Raw genomic sequence first — 17,404 nt, 5'->3', positions numbered from 1 at the left:
GCAGATGACAGGACTCTAACATGTACCGAAAGTCTGAAGTAAACAAAGTGAAAAAGAATGAGAGGACAGTTCCCTCTGTCCAACAAACTGATCAACAAATTGACCAACAAATAGTCCCAATAAAGAATCTGGAAAGTACTGTCAAAACGAAAATGAGAGCCCACACTCAAACAATGTAGATGAGCAAAAGGCTGCAATTACAGCAAACAGGAACCTCTTAATACCCTGGGGAAGCCACGGACTTTTCACTTTATGCCACAACACAGTAATTAAGGAAAAAATAATCCCCAAACAAGCATTGGGATTGTTTCTCTACAGTGCGTGGATGCTTTTTAACTGTCCACAATGTCTGAATTAAACATCCTTTTTTCTTAAAGAAGTACTAAGTTTTTCTGAGAAACGTTTGGTTTAAAAAAAAAAAAAAAAAAAAACCTGCACCACTCAGTGTAATTAATACAAATTATGTATTTTTTATTCAAATATGATTTATTTAATTTTACTACTGAAATGAATTCATTTTATGATTTTTTGAGATGTCAGATGTCAGTTGTCATAACACAAATAACTGTTAAGATTAATAAAAGCAATCAAATTAAGAGAAAGCAAGGATTTTTAAAACCAACATGAAGAAGAACCCCTAACAGGTTTATTTTAAATAAACAGACTGTATACTTAAATATTCGAACAGGGCAAAAAGTGCAGTCTCCGTGTAAAGTCGTTTACTGAAGCCGCTGGCAGGTGGCAGCCTTGTTACTCTAGCTGGATTATTAAACCATTGAGATGGACTCAACCTCAGATTAGAGTTCGCCTTGCACGGTCAGATGTTTTAGACATCAGTGATTTTCTACAAAAAGGGAGAAGACAACAGACAGCGCATGCACTTCATCGACTTCAGGAAATAAGCAGAAAAAGCAAGGGAATAAAATGTATATTTGTAGTTTTATTTCACAGATATATTTACGTAAATGTTTATTATATAGATTGTGTGGCATTTCGTTTGTTTTTATAAAAAAAATGGTCTTACCCCTTTGTCGCACAAAAATTGCGTCATTGATCACGCTCACTCAGCTGTCCCGTCACACTGCAGAATCAGGAAAATAATACATTTCCCATCATATTCGAGTTTAATCTGTCGCCATGAACATAGAACCTTTTTGTTTGGTGTGAGAAGACTTTGTTTTAAGGTAATACACTTTGCTGACTTCTTTCCTGAAAGGAAAATGCATCTGCTTCAGTAGGGCTCCTTATTGCTGATGCTTATCCTCACTTATCCTCGCGTTTTTTCGTAGATAGGCTCATTCTCAGCTGTAGGCATGCATTTTTAATGCCAAGATCTGCAATAGTATTTGTATCTCCAGTCCAGCCTGTTTTGGTAACGCTATTATTCATCGCATGATTGAGAAGTTGTGTCAATTTCACTTCCCGTTTTAATATGTTCTGCACATTGTATCTTATTCCTAGGACTTTTTCTTTTTTCACTGGGTCAATGAAGCCCATCAGAGATGCTCAGCTGGGGGCTTTCACCTTCTTTGCCTCAGCTCTTCCTCATGATGTTTGTGGTAGCAATGGCCTCCCTCTGACGCCCAACTCCATTAAAATCCTGGGGCGTTTCCAGATCCTTAAGACCGTCACTCATCCCAGACTGTGTCAGTATGTGGACATCTCCAGAGGGAAACATGGTATGGCTGTTAACCCTGTTAGTTGTATGATATATTTTGTTCTACTGGTAACGGGCTTTAATGTACTGCGTTTACTGCAAGCGTGTTACAAAAATGTACTGCAAAGCTTTGTGAGAAATCCCAGTAGATTTCTTAAGAAGACTTGTTTATTTTTAGTTTATTGCAAAGGTTTGAACTCCCGAAATATCTTAATATGCTAGGAAAAACTCTGAAACACTGTGTTTTAAAAGACAAATGGTTTTAATATTTGCTAAATGATCAACTAATTTTAGTGCTGCAAGTTAAGCAGCAACAACAAAGAAAGAAAAAATAGATGCATATGTATCACCAATTTCTTTTTGTCTTGCTGCATAGAACGGCTGATTGTTGTTGCAGAGCACTATTCAAGGAATGTGGGTGATTTCAGGCAAGAGCAAACAGTGAGGTAAGTTATGATCTAAATTCTCATTTGGGATTTCGACTAGACCATTATAAAACATGAGTGTGCTTTAAACCAAATCATTATGCTGTAACTCTGGATGTTTACGGTTTCTTCTATGGTTGAAGTTGATTGAACATCTACACCAGCCTGTCAGTGTGTTGCAGCCTGTCAACAGTTTTTCTCTATAAGGGCCACTGTTAGTGGTGTACTGTCTCTGTAGAGTTACTGTGGACCGCTTGGCTGCATTTCTGGTTAATGCTGTCTGTGCACTGACTCGCAGTGTATTTATTGAGATTAAATTACATATCGGTAGAATGTATTTAATAATCGTGTGACTTCTATAGGTAGTTGGTTGCACAGAATTATTTTGGGGCATGAACATTTTATGTTCTTTTCCTTCTGCTTCACAATTTGTGCTGATTTGTGTTGATCTATCACATAAAATCTCAATCAAGATTTGTGATAGTAACATGACAAAATGGGAAAAAGTTTAATGAGTATATATTCCTATCAATTTTGTAAGGTAGATACAAAGTAGATACTGTAGCATGCATTAACTTTGTCAGCTGTTTATATTGTGGTATTGCTAAAAATATGTCTGCAAAACCTTGACACACAAATGTTCCAACTCTCACTTTTTATTGAATTTATGTTAGTCCAGAAAAGGTACTCCAAGTTTCCTATGAGGTTCTTGAAGGTCTGGACTTCATGAACAAACATGGCTTGGTGCACAGAGCCCTCAGCCCAAACAATGTACTTTTGGATTGCAAGGTACTGTTTGTAACAATGTTTTTACTCCTATTAAAAGACAAGTAAATCTGTGCTTTAATATGACTTTTTTTTAATCCTGCTGCCAAATACTGTAGTCACGAATAAGAATGCAATTAATTTCAAATATTTAAAACTAAACTGAATTATTGCATTTGTTATTTTAAAAATATAACATATTAAGATTTAATATGTATTTATATTACATTATTTTCAAATGACCAAATCAAAACTATGAAATCTGTTGGGTTTTTATATCAGTTAAATAGCAATTCTGTTTCTTTAGGAGCCAGATTATAAATTTTAAATAAATAGTAATGGAAATATCTACAAACTCTCATTTTGTGATGAATTTTGTTTTTTAAGGGCAATGTCAAACTGGCCAAATTTGGCCTTTACCACATGACTGATCATGGGGCGGATGTTGATTTTCCCATTGGGTAAGTCGTTTCCTCTTTAATTTTCCCAGGTAGCTATGAGGCAGAGGTCAGAGCTACAATTCTGTCTCTCTGGTTTCATTCCAACCAAACTTCAAGAAGCGTAACGTACAGGATGATAAGTTTGAGCTGATGTGCTGTGTCATATCGACTCCAGCAACCCATCTTACCTTGCTCCAGAGGTGATTGCCCTGGGCTGCTTCAACCCCAGTGATCCATCACATAGTGAAACTCCATTGCCCTCAGGACCCAAGTCTGATGTCTGGTCACTTGGAATCTTACTCTTTGAACTATGTGCAGTAAGAATCCCTCCTAAACCCCCTAAAATATTTAGTTATTTTATTATTATTAGTTATTTTCAACTGGACTTTTTCTAAATTCCAGCTGTTCGAATAATGATTAGTTTCTGATCTGATGATGTTAATCAATTATAGGGAAGAAGAGTCTTGCAGAACATTGAAATAAGTGACAAACTGAAGTTCATTTTAACCTTGGGTGAGTAAAAAAGGATTTAATTAACCTGAGTGTAAAGCACTGGCCTTTTAAACTCAACTGGGCTGAATATGAGACATCTGTTTTTGCCAGGTTGCATGGATGATATTGTCACTGTCCTTGCTGAGGAACATGGATGTTTAGAAATCATTAAGGTACGCCTGAGAAACACTCCGTCTCTGCACCTACACAATTAGACAACTGTTTAATATTACTAGTTACTGTTAACAATAGTTTGTTACTTTTGAGATAAGTAGAACGCATGTGTATGTACCGCTATAGACCTAGAAATTATGTGAAGGCTGGATTTTAATCCGTAGGTTTCTTATTTTACAAATTGATAACAAGTTTTAGTTCTAGTTTTATTCATAAGAGTTTCAGTTTTTAATACTTGTATATGTGTTAAAGGCCATGTCTGCAATGGCCTTTTCCTATCCTCTGTGGTGAGAGGATGGTGACATCCTTTCACCACAGGATGTCAGTCAAGACACAAAACTGAGGCTTAGATGTTGATCTTGAAACAAGGATACAAAATGTATCCTTGTTTCATACCAGATTTTAGGAGCCATTTTTTAGTATATGTAATGAAATAAAAATATATAACACATAAGTTTTTAGATGTAATCATCATTATTCTGTAGAATTAAAGAAACCTTCTGAACTGATCAATCCTATTTATCCTACTTAATTACCAAAGGCATTTATACATATTTACTGTGTTGATGTATTGAAAATGTAACCTTTTGAGAGAACTTAAATGGGGATCATCACATTTATGATGTGTTCACAGGAGCTACCTGAGAATGTTGTTGAATTATTAAGGAAGTGTTTGACCTTTCTTCCATCCAAAAGGTAAATATAGTGTTTGCTACAGATTTCCCCCACGTTTATTCACACTGCTGGTGAAAATGTGTTCTGTATATTATGTTATTGTTTGTTGATTAACTTTAGCCACACTTTCCTCAATGTATTGAAGAACTCTGTAGGATATAAAGTATATATATGCAAAACTCAACTAGTGTGAGTAACTTTCTGCCTCTCACCACAGGATGTCAGTCAAGACACAAAACTGAGGCTTAGTTGTTGATCTTGTTTATTGAAGTTTAGTGAAAATTACAATCAGGTACTTTGGAATCGCAAAGGAAATCAAATAAATTCAAGATTATCTAAATTTAATTTAATCAAGCATATGTCCCAAACCTTTTACTATTTCTTTTTTAATAAGTTCATTTGATAAGGGTATCAAATTGCAGTTGGTTTTTGTGTTTATGGTCCGAAAACAATTGTACTGCATCCAATATAAACAAGGGTTTAAAAAAACTGATTTTCAGTCATATACTGATTTTACAGTATACGACTGTATACAGTATACAGTCGTATACTGTATATCAAGGGAAGATTGACCAATTTTGATTTCTGGCTGATTCTATTGGTACATCATTTGTCCCTTTACTCCATGTGTGGATGTGTGTATGAATGGGTGAATGTAGTGTAAAGAGCTTTGCAATCCTTGGACTTGATAAAGTGTGATACAAATGCAGGCCTTTTACCATTTAACCCTTTTCTGCTTTTTGTAACCTGAAGGCCAACCCCTGCTGAGCTGCTTAGAGACCCTGTTTTTGATGGCATTTCCTGCCACTATTCACCCTTCCAGAAGCCTGTCAGTTTGTTTTCATCTTCTTTGCGCTGTGCACACCTAGAGCTCCCAGATGACATCAGTGATCTTTGCAAAGGTCTCCTTCAAATATTACCTGATCTTTAGTTTGATTAAATATCTCTTTTTCTAGACCTGAAACAGCAGAACAAAACATTAAAGCTATGTTTTGACCTACTGTTTCTACCTAGTACTTGAGCTTTTGTCTGTGTGTAATCCTAGATGATGATGAGGATTACTTGTCAGAGCGCGGCATAGATGAGGTGTACCATCTATGGTGCCTCGCGGGTGGGGACCTGGAGAAGGAGCTTACCAACAAGGAAATCATCCAGTCTAAGCCACCAGTCTGCACATTGCCCAAGTACATCACATCCACACAGACATGCACTGAATCACATGGGGGTTGTCTGAATATATGCACATATTTAATCATGTTATGGCCTATTTAGAGTGCTATATCTGCATGCTCTTATATTTTCTTTTAGGTTTGTCTTGGAGGATGGGGAGTCGTTTGGCCAAGGGAGAGATCGAAGCTTCCTGCTTGATGACACCACAGTGACGCTGTCTCTGTGCCAACTCAGAAATGTAAGGCGGTTTGTGTACTTTACTACATTAAGATGCAAGTTTTGATAATCGTATCACTGGAAAAAATGTTGACAGTGAAAGACACATAGAAAACGAACGAAAAAAATACAAAAAAGCGTGTCACCAATTTTCATTTTTTCTTTTTTTCAAGGTAAAATGCTTGTAATGGTCAACTTCAATAAATTTCATAAAGAAGAACTAAGAGTGCTTAGTGTAATTTCTAGAATCCTAAAAATGTATAAAAATATACTTGCCGCCTTAACTATATACATATTTACTGCTATAGACCCAAATGTGTCTTTTATAAAATGAATGAATATAAAGCCCCTCTAATATTTTGATAAATACCTCTTAGCAAGACCCAGAGAAAGAACACACTTTTGTAGACATCAACAAGATATGGGTATTGTTTTTGCTGGAATTTTGATTAGTAATGGTGGTATTCATTCCTGTAATTTACTTAATAGTGTCGAAGCAAGAGGTGTGAGAAGGAGTCTTATTTGTGCATCGCAAATCCAGTTTTGATCAGTATTTGGGACGCATTGTCCTGAATCCATTTGTGTCCAAATAACAACCGTCTCCCGCTCATAAAAATAAATTAGTTTGGATTAGAGCCATAATAAAATGAAACCAGCTGCAGCACCAGTCTCATTATCCACACTGAACAGACATTTGCATTGGAATGAACAGAGGGTGCCAACCAAAAAACTTGCTGCTGCTTAAAATTGATAGATTAAATATTGGATAAAATATTCAACACAGACAGGTCAAATGCCTTCTGGACAAAAGTTTGGTGATCAGATGAGACAAAGATTGAAATGTTTGGCCACAGTGACAGGAAGGATGTTAGGAGGAGTAAAGGTAAGGCGGTGGCGGCAGTATGCTAAGGGTTGGTTTTGCTGCTTGCAGGGCTACTTGCAAATTAGTCAACTTTATGTTAAATAAACAGACAGACATTTGAAACCTGGAAAGGGTTGAGTGTTGCAACAGACCAATTATCCTAATGAACAAAAACTTGGTTGGAATGGATAAAGCAGGCAAACCTCAAACTACTGAAATAGTGCTAGCCTCAACCCTATTCAAAATGCGTTGACTATAATCTAGTGGTAACTTCGCAACAGGAAACCAACCATAAATAAACTAAACCATAAAAAGATTCAGACGATTGCTGATGACTGGGGCTTTATGGATATACTCGAGACTTGTTTCTGTTAAAATTAGTGATAAATCCACAATAAATTCAAACATGTCCATCCATTTTTTTACTTCACTAAAACTATTCATTGCTAGTTATGTAACACTGAAAAGAATCCCCTCAAACTGATTCTTGAAGGGCCAAAATAAAAAAACAATCACAGTCACTCAATATTTAAAATGAGCAATTCAGTTACAGTTACATTAGATTGTAATATATGATTATCTTGCAGATTTTCATTTTTACAAAAGGTATGTTTTCATTTTAGTGTCCATAGTATCTATATGTACAGATTATTAAACTGTAACAAACTGAAGATCAGTGGGCCCTTTACTTTAAGCATAAATGAGAGGCAAACACATGTATGTCAAATTGGACGTTTTGCTTCGTTGACTCTTATCGTAGATTATAGAGTTGAAATCAGGACATGAAAAAGAATATCTTTTTTTTTTGGTCTAGAGACTGAAGGATGTTGCTGGAGAAGCCTATTTTCCTCTGCTGGAAGATGAGTAAGCCTCCTCCATTCTAAGACCTTTCCCATCTTCCAAGTCACTATTTTTTAGCATTATCTTGTCATTCCTTTTGGCACCAGTAATGTCATGTCCCTATCCACCTTCCTCCTGCAGACAGTCGAGTTTGCCGCAGTCTAACAGCAGCAATGAGCTGTCGGCCACTGTCACGCTGCCACTCATCATCCGCGAGAGAGACACAGAGTACCAGCTCATCCGCATCATCCTATTTGACAGGTTGCTCAAGGTTAGGGCAGCATATGTACTTGTGTACATCAGCATTACACACTCAGAATCCACACCTGTGGTAGAATACACAAGCATAATGTTCTCAACTTCAATCTGCAGTATATTTCATTGGTATTTTATGTGAAAGAGAAACAGAATATAGCATAATTATGAAGGGGAAGGACAACCACATGGTTTGTAAAATACTTTTTGTTCAAAAATCTATAGTAGTAAATGCACCACCACCTTGAAACATGGAGGTAGCAGCAACATGCTGTGAGGAATCATTTCGTCATCATAGATGCGAAAACTGGTCAGAGTTGGTTGGAAGTTTGATGGAGCTAAACACTGAGGAAATCTGGAAGAAAACCTGTTGGAGGATACACATTAACCTGTTAGATGTTCACCTTCCAACAACCCTAAATATACGGCCAGAGTTACATCAAAGCATACTCCTGTGTCAAGTTCAAGACCTTAATTCCACCGAGAATTGATGTCAATACTTCAAAGTTGATGGTTGTAGCTGCTTTTCGTTCCGTCTGACAGAACTTGAACCAGTTTGCAGGGAGAATGAGCAACAACTCCATCATTAAGATGTCCAAAGCTAGTAGAGACAAGACGTGCAGTTTTAATTATAAAATTATAGTGAAAGCCATGTCTACAAAATATTGATTCAGAGAGGCTGAATACAAATGCACGCCATAGTTTCAGATTTTAATTTGTAAAAGATTTTTAAAAGGATGCTTTTTTTTTTCTTTCTCTTTCCCCCAATTTCACAATTATTGCACTGGCCCTTTTGATGCAAGTGGTGTCAAGGCTAGTTATTAGATTTAGGGGACAATTAAATTTTTGTGGAGGACCCGTTTGTTTTGGATAGTTTATTCCTTTAATCAATGAAATCGCCATTGAAAATTTCTTTGTATATTTACTCTGTGATACTTTATATGTTTTGTCTTTAGGGCTATCCATACAAAAAGAACCTTATGTGGAAAGAGGCCAGAGTGGATATTCCTCCTCTGGTTAGAGGACTGGCTTGGGCTGCTTTGCTGGGCATTGAGGTACAAAACCTAAAGCAACTAAATTTAAATGAGAAAAGGTGCATTGGTTCATTTGTTCTTTGTATTTTTTTTGCATAGGGTGACATTCAAGCTAAGTATGACAGCATTGACAAGGATACTCCCATACCAACTGACAGACAGGTAGGCTGAAGAATAAAAGCTAACAACTGAGTCAGTTTACTTTTTTCAAAGGTTTGTTATTTCATGCTGAAGTTGTTTATTTTTATGTTTTCTTTTTTTTTTGTGCAGATTGAGGTGGATATCCCACGCTGCCACCAGTATGACGAGCTACTGTCATCTCCTCAGGGTCACATCAAGTTCAGGCGTGTGTTAAAAGCATGGGTGGTCTCCCATCCCGACCTGGTCTACTGGCAGGGTCAGTTACTCCCCATTCATCTTCTTTTTTTGAATCTGTAGCCTCTCTTTTTTTTTTCTCTCTTTTTTTTCCTTTTATTATCCTGGTAACACCCATAAGTGAACACTAGATGGCGATTATGCCTTGTTTTAGAAACAACATTTTTTTGGCCACAGGTGCTTTAGTTTGACCTTTAATTTTTTTGATGCACTTTCCATTTCAGGTTTGGATTCACTTTGTGCTCCATTCTTATATTTGAACTTCAATAACGAAGGTGAGGATCTCAGTTTGAACTTTCCAGCTTGGATGCACAGATCATCAGTTTCATTTCAATTGGGTTTTTTAATCTTTTATTTAAGGCCTCTTTTTTTCAAGGTTTGCTGAACATGTAACTTACACCTTTAATAATTTTAAGGATAATTGAGGGAATTCAATAACCTAGACAGACCTCAAAAATATACAAACAGCCTCAAATTTACAGATACACCATGAACAATGTTTGCTTAAAATTCCTTCTCCAAGTTTCAGAGAAACCAGATGCCTTGTGTAGACCCCAACTAGATCTGGTTGTAACTCTGACTCACAATAAATTTGACTAGCAAATTTGATTAGCAAAAGTGTAGTTCAGTTATGTTACCTCACTTTTACTCCTCCAAACCGACTTCTTGTCATTGTGATAACAAAGACTAAATCTCGATCTCAATTAAACCATTTTTTTCAAGGATTATTTAGCCTGTCCATGTGGGCGGCTGAACGTATCATTTGGCCCCAAAGATCTCCGTGTTGAAGCATAAGCTTTTATATTTGTTGGCACCTTCATGTTGATGTTAAACCGGCTTCACTGTGAATGACAACACTGATGTTTCAGCAGTTTCTAGTCTATGATGGGGTGAACATACAGTATGTACAGTAGGTCAGATGGTTGAAACTTGGACATAGTTTGGTGCAACTGCTTTAATCACTGGAAATCCCAGTTTGTTTGGTTGAACCTAAAAATAAAACATAAACAATTCAAATGAAAAGCCCAAAATTATTTCTGACTGATACATCTTCATGTAAATGCCAAGTGTTTATTTCTGCATTAAATTTGTATATATGTTGTTCTCTCTATAGCATTAGCATATGCCTGCATGTCTGCCTTCATCCCAAAGTACCTGTACAATTTTTTCCTCAAGGACAACTCCCATGTCATCCAAGGTAAGATAATTAAAGAAGAAACCTTCGTTTTGTGTCCGAGTAAAATTTCTTGGTTAAAAGAAAAGTCAATCATGTTTCTTCCTAATGTTGCAGTGTACATTTGTGAAAGCATCCTTTCACTATAGGCTTCCTTTCTCAGTGCTTTTAAGCTTGTTTTATCATCTGCCACTGCAGGTTGAGTTTTAATGATTAAACGCAGTCAGAGGCTTTAAGTTTAGAAACAAATTATCATAGGCTGACAGGGTGTCAGCTTGTCACCCTAATATTGATTAAATCTGGGCTCAGTGTTGCTTCTAAACTGTGAAAACTAATTTCAGTCTGTCTTAATGGAGTCTGCAGCTGAGCCACATCATTTAGAAATATGGAAACAAATGAAACTGCAAATGCCTGCAGAGAAATATGATAATCAATTCCTGCGTGGCTGATAAAGAGATGCCTTGCACACCTCTGAATCTCTGTCAGGAATGAGACTGTTATTGTATCCTTCTTTGAATAGGTGCTATGCAGAGGTGCCTAATGTTTGTTTGTGGGGGAAAACTACTTTAATTCAACGTTTGAGGATCAGATGTCCAAATGGAATGTTTAGACTCCCCTCTCCCCAAAAGAAAATAACTCACATTATTTTTTAAGTGTTAATTTTGTCATTTCTAACTAAAATAGTGCATTGGTCATTTTTGTTCCTTTGCCATTTTTAAAAAATTTTTTGTACCCGATATTTCCAGGGATGCAACTTACCTATCGACCAAATGACGTTATTTTTCAACTATGCAGCGATTCGTACACGTTACTCTAACATTGAGTTAATACATTTATACCCAAATAATGAAAGTATTTATTTTAACTATCATAGTCTACTGTTAGGATGTTGTTTGGTGACTCTAGTGAACAATGTATATTAGCAGAGGGGTTATCAGAATGAGCTCACATTTTTGGCTTAAATAGGAATCAGAGCCATAATTAGTCACATATTATCTGGATTTCTGTAGGGTCCATTTGACTAATGAATTGTGTAATATTATGCTGTAGCAGATTGGCAAGGCCCATTTAGGTCAACAAACATTATTGAAGGACCAGATTTATCACTGGAAACCAGCAATAAAATCTGTTCCAAGAACTGGAGATCTTACAACTACAAGAAGATGAATATCAAAAAGTTCCTACTCTATTGTTTACTACGAGCTACATGGATGTGGCAGGGACCTTTGTACATGGCTTATTGAAGCTTTATTGAAGCTTTTCTGAAACACAAATTTACCTACAGAAGTTGTTTTTTGTGAATAATCTAGATCATACATTAAAATCATTATGTAGGTTTTAATGTATACATTAAACCATACATTTTAATGTATGATTTTTGCAGAAACCCTGTACAATGTTGTAGCACTTTACATATTTAGCAGAAAAATACCAGAGCATTTACATGAAGTTGTAAGCAAATAAGATACAATTAAATTAGAGATGTATAATAATAATTTGTGGATGTTATATAATTATATCTGGCTGGTCTTATTGACCTTTCATAATTTTTGTACTTTTTGCAGTATTCAGTAAATGTAAGAATACATTTAACAATTCAGTAAATGTACTGAATACTGCAAGATTCAGTATTTTTCCTGAGTCTTGCAATAACCTAGCACTATATAATAAAATATTTCATGTAACATATTGTGGTAAAATACTATACTAAATACATAAATACATGTATATAGTTTATGTGAGAAAATAAATGCAAATAAGTTCAAGCATTTGTAGGATTTGCACATTTTTATGGCCTGGTAAAAACCAGCCCTTTGCTGTTCTTTTTGCTTTGCACAGAAGGCCTGAACCCTTGGCCATTGAGAAAGATTGCTTTCTCGAATCTTCAAATTTTACCCAGTCGATAACGTTTGGGCGTAATGTTTGCAACAGGCCAGTTCAGCACTATGAAACTGATTGGAAATTGCCTCTACTTTTATACAACCATCCCCTTCTGCTAAGAGAGAAGTGCCAATCCATGTGAGGCAGCTGTTATTTCAACATTTGGAAGCATGACCAACTTGGACTGAATGGCTTTGTTCAGTCCCACTGCTGCTATTGCCAGCTACACGCAGACTACAAATAAAAAACTGCTGAAAATTGACCTAATCTTTCACAACTAATCATTCTGTTCACTGATTGGCCTGGTTGAAATTAAGTCAGAGAAAGTGAGGGCAATCAGAGAAATCCCAGATGGTGCACTGAAGGTAGATGAGAATTGAGCGAAATTGAGTAAGGAAGGCAATGACCAGGCTAACATTTTTATAATTATTTTCATAACTTATCAAAGTATTTTACTAGCAGCCATAAAACATCCATTTATTTTTCTTGATGATTAACAATGGCACATTAATTTGCAAAGGGGTGAATTGATTCATAGCTATCAAAGCCACATTCATTGTGTGTTTTTGAGTACATGTTATAGAATAGATTTTTTTCCTGACCTTTTCGCTCTTTTGCTTTTGTTCCAGAGTACTTGACTGTTTTCTCCCAGATGATTGCCTTTCATGACCCAGAGCTAAGCAACCATCTAAATGAGATTGGCTTCATTCCAGATGTAAGTTGCACAGGATGAAAGTGTCCTGTCAGACTGATGACAACAGGCTCCAGTGCAGGACATGCTCAGATAACGTTCGTCTTACATTGCAAGTTTTACTTCAATTCAGAGACAGAAGAAAATTATTCTTGCTCCTTGCCAAAGGCAAAGAAACCTCCTTGGATGGCCGGGTATATCTCTTCATTGCCACTGACACATTTTGTTCCACATCCTTCCTTCCTGAATTTGTGGTCACAGTCAAGTTCTCCCCATAGTTCACAGCTAGTAATTTATACAGCGGCTCATGTCTTCCAGGCACACTTAATGACTGCCTTCTGCTGGACTTGGCTTATTTTTTTCACTATGGGCCAATTCCTGATGCCCTTTGCCTTCCTCCTTACAGCTTTGCTCAGTGACAAGGTTAAAGTCTGAGCCACCTGTCTGTGAATTTAGTTGTGTGCTGATGAATGTGTGTCATCTGTGGAGCAGCCTCTGAAATATCACCAGTTGGATAGTGAAGTATCAGAGCCTGCAGCTTCCTTCTGAGTTTTCGACGCTGCAGCTCCTGAGTAGTGCATTTAAAACACAGAATTACTATTGGTAATTGGATTTACTGCAATTAAATTTAGTTTCTTGATAAATGTCCTGCATAGCCTTTGGATTGTAAAAAAACATTAAGTCAAACTACCTCATTTTAAACATATTTAAACAAACGACTATTTTATTTAAAACAGAAAAAAATCCCACAACTGTTTAAGTAATATAGTATTGTTGTTGTGATGGACCGGCAAACTGTCCAGGGTGAACCCGACCTCTCAGCCATTGACCACTGGAGATAGGCACCAGCACACCTCGCGACCCCACTATGGTTAAGAGTGTAAGATAATGCATGGATGGATATTGTTAACTAGATTTGAAATGTAATCTACAATGTTTAAGCATCATTTTTATTGTTACATAAATTTAAGCAAAGCTAGAAGTGCAAGCAGTTGTGAAAGAGGTCCAGTCACTTTTTAGCAACTCTATCCTTACCACTTCCTGTCTGATGTACTAAAATCCCCATGACAAGGTGTAGTGGCTTCCATTGACTTTCGATGAGGTCAATTTATTGGGTCATTGCAAAAAAACGTTTTTTGCCAGTTTGCCACGAAAATGCAAAAAGATGATCTGAATTGCACAAAAGTAATCCTGACTTAACACCATAGGCATTAATTAGAGTGACAGCTGGTCTTATTTTAGTTAGAAAAAGACTCTGTTCTTAGCTGTTCTAAATATTTGCTACCAGTTTATTTTATTTCTTTATAAGTAAGGGAATGTAGGACCTTCATTCAGCCAGCTGAGCTGCAGTGCTGATCAGCAGGCTGTGGAGCTAACTTATTTATTCTCCATACAGCCAGAGAAAATCTCCTGTGCCACTTTTTATGGAATCTCATGAAAATATATCTAACCTACAGGATCGCGATGGTGGGGAATTTTAGCAGTTTTGAAAATGTAACTTTTTAAAACTTTGATATACCTTGATGTTTATAACCAGCCTATGCCTTGGTCAGAGCAGCAGCTAATCACCCTCACAAAAAAGTTACTGTTTTTTTGATGGATTTTAAGCCTTTGAAGTCCTGCCAACTTTGGCTGTGTTTTTGTTTCAGTTTTAGGTCTGGATAATGCTAAATAATCTGTGTGGATGTCATGCATGGATCTGTCATGCACATCAGACCATGTAATTAGACGAGAGACATTAAATCCACTTAACTTTCACTTAGCAAATACTCCATCAGCCCCAACAAAGCCAAAGAATAAATGCAAAACACTGTTTTCCAATGGGTACTATGTAGAGACATTTTGAAACAGTAGGTACTACAAGTTTTGGAGTTTGTCATTAAAAAGTCGCAAAATTGAAAAAGGCAGTTTTATCATGTTTTATTTTTATTCAGAAGATGATATCTTAAAGTGAACATTTTAACTACGAAGTACCCTGAATTTGGATTTTCAAGTTGCAAGTCTACAATTTTTTGGCAACAACAAAGCAAACATCCAATATGTCTGCCTTGCATGAAAACGTTTAGCTAAAACCGAATAAACAACAAACTCTGTACTTGCACTTTTCCGATTCCTAACTTGTTCTCCCTTAGTGAATAGATGCTAAAGCATCTAATTTTTCAGTGACACAGAAACTCATTATGGACCTTTGGTAAGTTTCCAGTGCTCTTGTTTCAGCATGGTTAGCAATCTAGATTACATATAGTCTGTGGTTTAATTCAGGCTGTTTCAATTTAGTGCTATCTCTTCTCCAGAGTATACAATTTGCACCTCCACTAATTCAATCTGGCTGAACCAGAGGTTCTGTGACTAGGGATGATACTTGGAGCGCAGTAATGCTCTGGTTCATCACTATTTCAGACACCAGAGGTCCTTATTATTGAATAGCTACCAGCTCCTGCACAACCACAGGTCAATTACCTTTCTGAGACGAGCTATAGTTTTTCTCTAACTGATCCAACAGGCTAAATGTGTGCCCCATTGGTTTAAGGAGGAAATACTGCCTTTCTGTGTGAGCAGGTGTCTTTTTATGCTCAGCTGAGAATAAGAGGAAGGATGTCAGAACTGGCATAGGGACATTTATTGTTTGCTTCCCCAGTTCTGCCTAAGAAACAAACTAATCTTGTATTTTCAGCAGATTTGGGATCTGCCTCCAAGTCAGGGGTTTCTCTTTAAATTGTTATTGATGTGAATGTGAAGTCCGGTATTATGTGATTTTGTGAAGTCCAGATTACTAAATTCTAATAACGTCCTAATATAACCAGTCTTTCCGTCTCTTTCTGTTTTTTTCCATCACAGCTTTATGCTATTCCCTGGTTCCTCACGATGTTTACACGTAAGTTGCATTTTGTTGTGTTTGTTTCTAGTACCTAATTGCATTTTTCAGGGCCAATTTTTTAGGAATTTCTTGAGATATTATCTCTAGATGTTGTTAATCTAGAAAAACATCTAGAGAAATATGAGATCCACTCACCACTGCCTGTATTTTTTCTATGATAGTTTATATTCACATTTAGATGTGTCCTTATTTCATTGGATTGTAATTAAATAACTTAATGTTCAAATATATGTCTGACAAATGAGCTGATTGTCACATTTCTACCAAACATCAAGATCTTAAATGGACACTCCCGTCCCAGGCTGAGCTGTCAAAATAAACAGTAAAATATATTTAATTAGATCATGCAGTTTCATGTTTGTAAACTACTACCTTTTATGTGCTTCTATTGATTCCAGTTAATAGCTCCATGTTTACATCTGTTACACTTTTTTTCTGTTTTGAGAAGGTCATGTATGTTTATTTCATGCTCTTATCTTTACACACTTTAAAGCATAACCATGATCAAACCAACCAACATTTTTTACAAGTAAAAATAACATAAATAGAACAACTATTTGAATAACTTTCACATTTAGTTTGGATGCATACATAGAATTTAACAATAGTGATTTCTCTGAACTGACCCATTAGCCTTGGAATGGTCAATGTAATTGCCTGTACGTTCTCTGTTCTTGGTAGTATAACTCCATTTTCAATTAATTAGACACATGCTCTTACATGTGAGGGTGCAGAGTTTAGTTTGTTTCCTTTTTGTCCCAAATCCTCCCACAGAGCCAGTCAGTGCCTAGTATTCAGATGTGCTTTTTTGACTGCTAATGTCCTCAGTCCAATATAAAACAAGGTTGGAGGCCCTGCTTCCTTTCACAAACAGACACACTACCTGTCACTCACACCCACCAGTCTATTCAGTTGACTGCTAATGTGTTGGGACCCTCTGAAGCGTTCTCTCAGCCCACTGCACCACTGTGGGATTCTGCCTCCATATAGACGAAAAAAAAATCTGAATTGTATAAACAGGAGCACCAAGTCAGAGTCATGTTTATGCATGTCAAGAGAGGAGACGTGTTACATTTAGGAGCAAAGAAAGTCATATGATTGAAATAATAATTGCAGAGGGACATGGTATCAGGATGTGGTTTTATTTGGTCTGAAAAGAGTTGGCTCATAATGAGAGTTCTTGTTCTAAACCTCCTGAGCCTGCTGATGTTCTTCCAGTCATTTTTTTTGTAACATCGCCCACCTAAACCTTTTCCCAGCTGCCTCCTACACCAAATATGCTTCCAGGCATTGCTCAGTTTTGCCTTGTAAGCTTGTAGTTTTAATCCACAGAGACAAATGTATTCCGTACTTCTTCACTTACTGGGTAATTGTCCACCTCTGTAATTGTTTATATAGCA

General features: G+C 36.6%; 1 protein-coding gene across 2 annotated transcripts in view; it reads left to right on the top strand.

Annotated features, from left to right (window-relative positions):
- Nucleotides 1-1,063: 1,063 nt before the first annotated feature.
- tbck (TBC1 domain containing kinase) overlaps nucleotides 1,064-17,404 on the top strand; it is a 34,241-nt gene continuing 17,900 nt past the window's right edge. The window contains exons 1-21 of one of the 2 annotated variants that reach the window (XM_005805750.3): nucleotides 1,064-1,184; nucleotides 1,462-1,679; nucleotides 2,034-2,103; nucleotides 2,757-2,871; nucleotides 3,235-3,308; nucleotides 3,463-3,604; nucleotides 3,740-3,800; nucleotides 3,891-3,952; nucleotides 4,588-4,649; nucleotides 5,382-5,530; nucleotides 5,674-5,812; nucleotides 5,937-6,036; nucleotides 7,691-7,740; nucleotides 7,858-7,987; nucleotides 8,928-9,026; nucleotides 9,105-9,167; nucleotides 9,276-9,402; nucleotides 9,605-9,655; nucleotides 10,495-10,578; nucleotides 13,065-13,150; nucleotides 15,965-16,001. In XM_005805750.3, the coding sequence (XP_005805807.1) occupies nucleotides 1,487-1,679; nucleotides 2,034-2,103; nucleotides 2,757-2,871; nucleotides 3,235-3,308; nucleotides 3,463-3,604; nucleotides 3,740-3,800; nucleotides 3,891-3,952; nucleotides 4,588-4,649; nucleotides 5,382-5,530; nucleotides 5,674-5,812; nucleotides 5,937-6,036; nucleotides 7,691-7,740; nucleotides 7,858-7,987; nucleotides 8,928-9,026; nucleotides 9,105-9,167; nucleotides 9,276-9,402; nucleotides 9,605-9,655; nucleotides 10,495-10,578; nucleotides 13,065-13,150; nucleotides 15,965-16,001 (1,894 nt within the window). In that variant the 5' untranslated portion in view covers nucleotides 1,064-1,184; nucleotides 1,462-1,486. The other variant, XM_023334581.1, reaches the window with a different exon arrangement.

Source organism: Xiphophorus maculatus, chromosome 5, assembly GCF_002775205.1.
Source record: "Xiphophorus maculatus strain JP 163 A chromosome 5, X_maculatus-5.0-male, whole genome shotgun sequence".
Lineage (NCBI taxonomy): Eukaryota > Metazoa > Chordata > Actinopteri > Cyprinodontiformes > Poeciliidae > Xiphophorus > Xiphophorus maculatus.
This window is presented reverse-complemented; position numbering and strand designations above follow the sequence as displayed.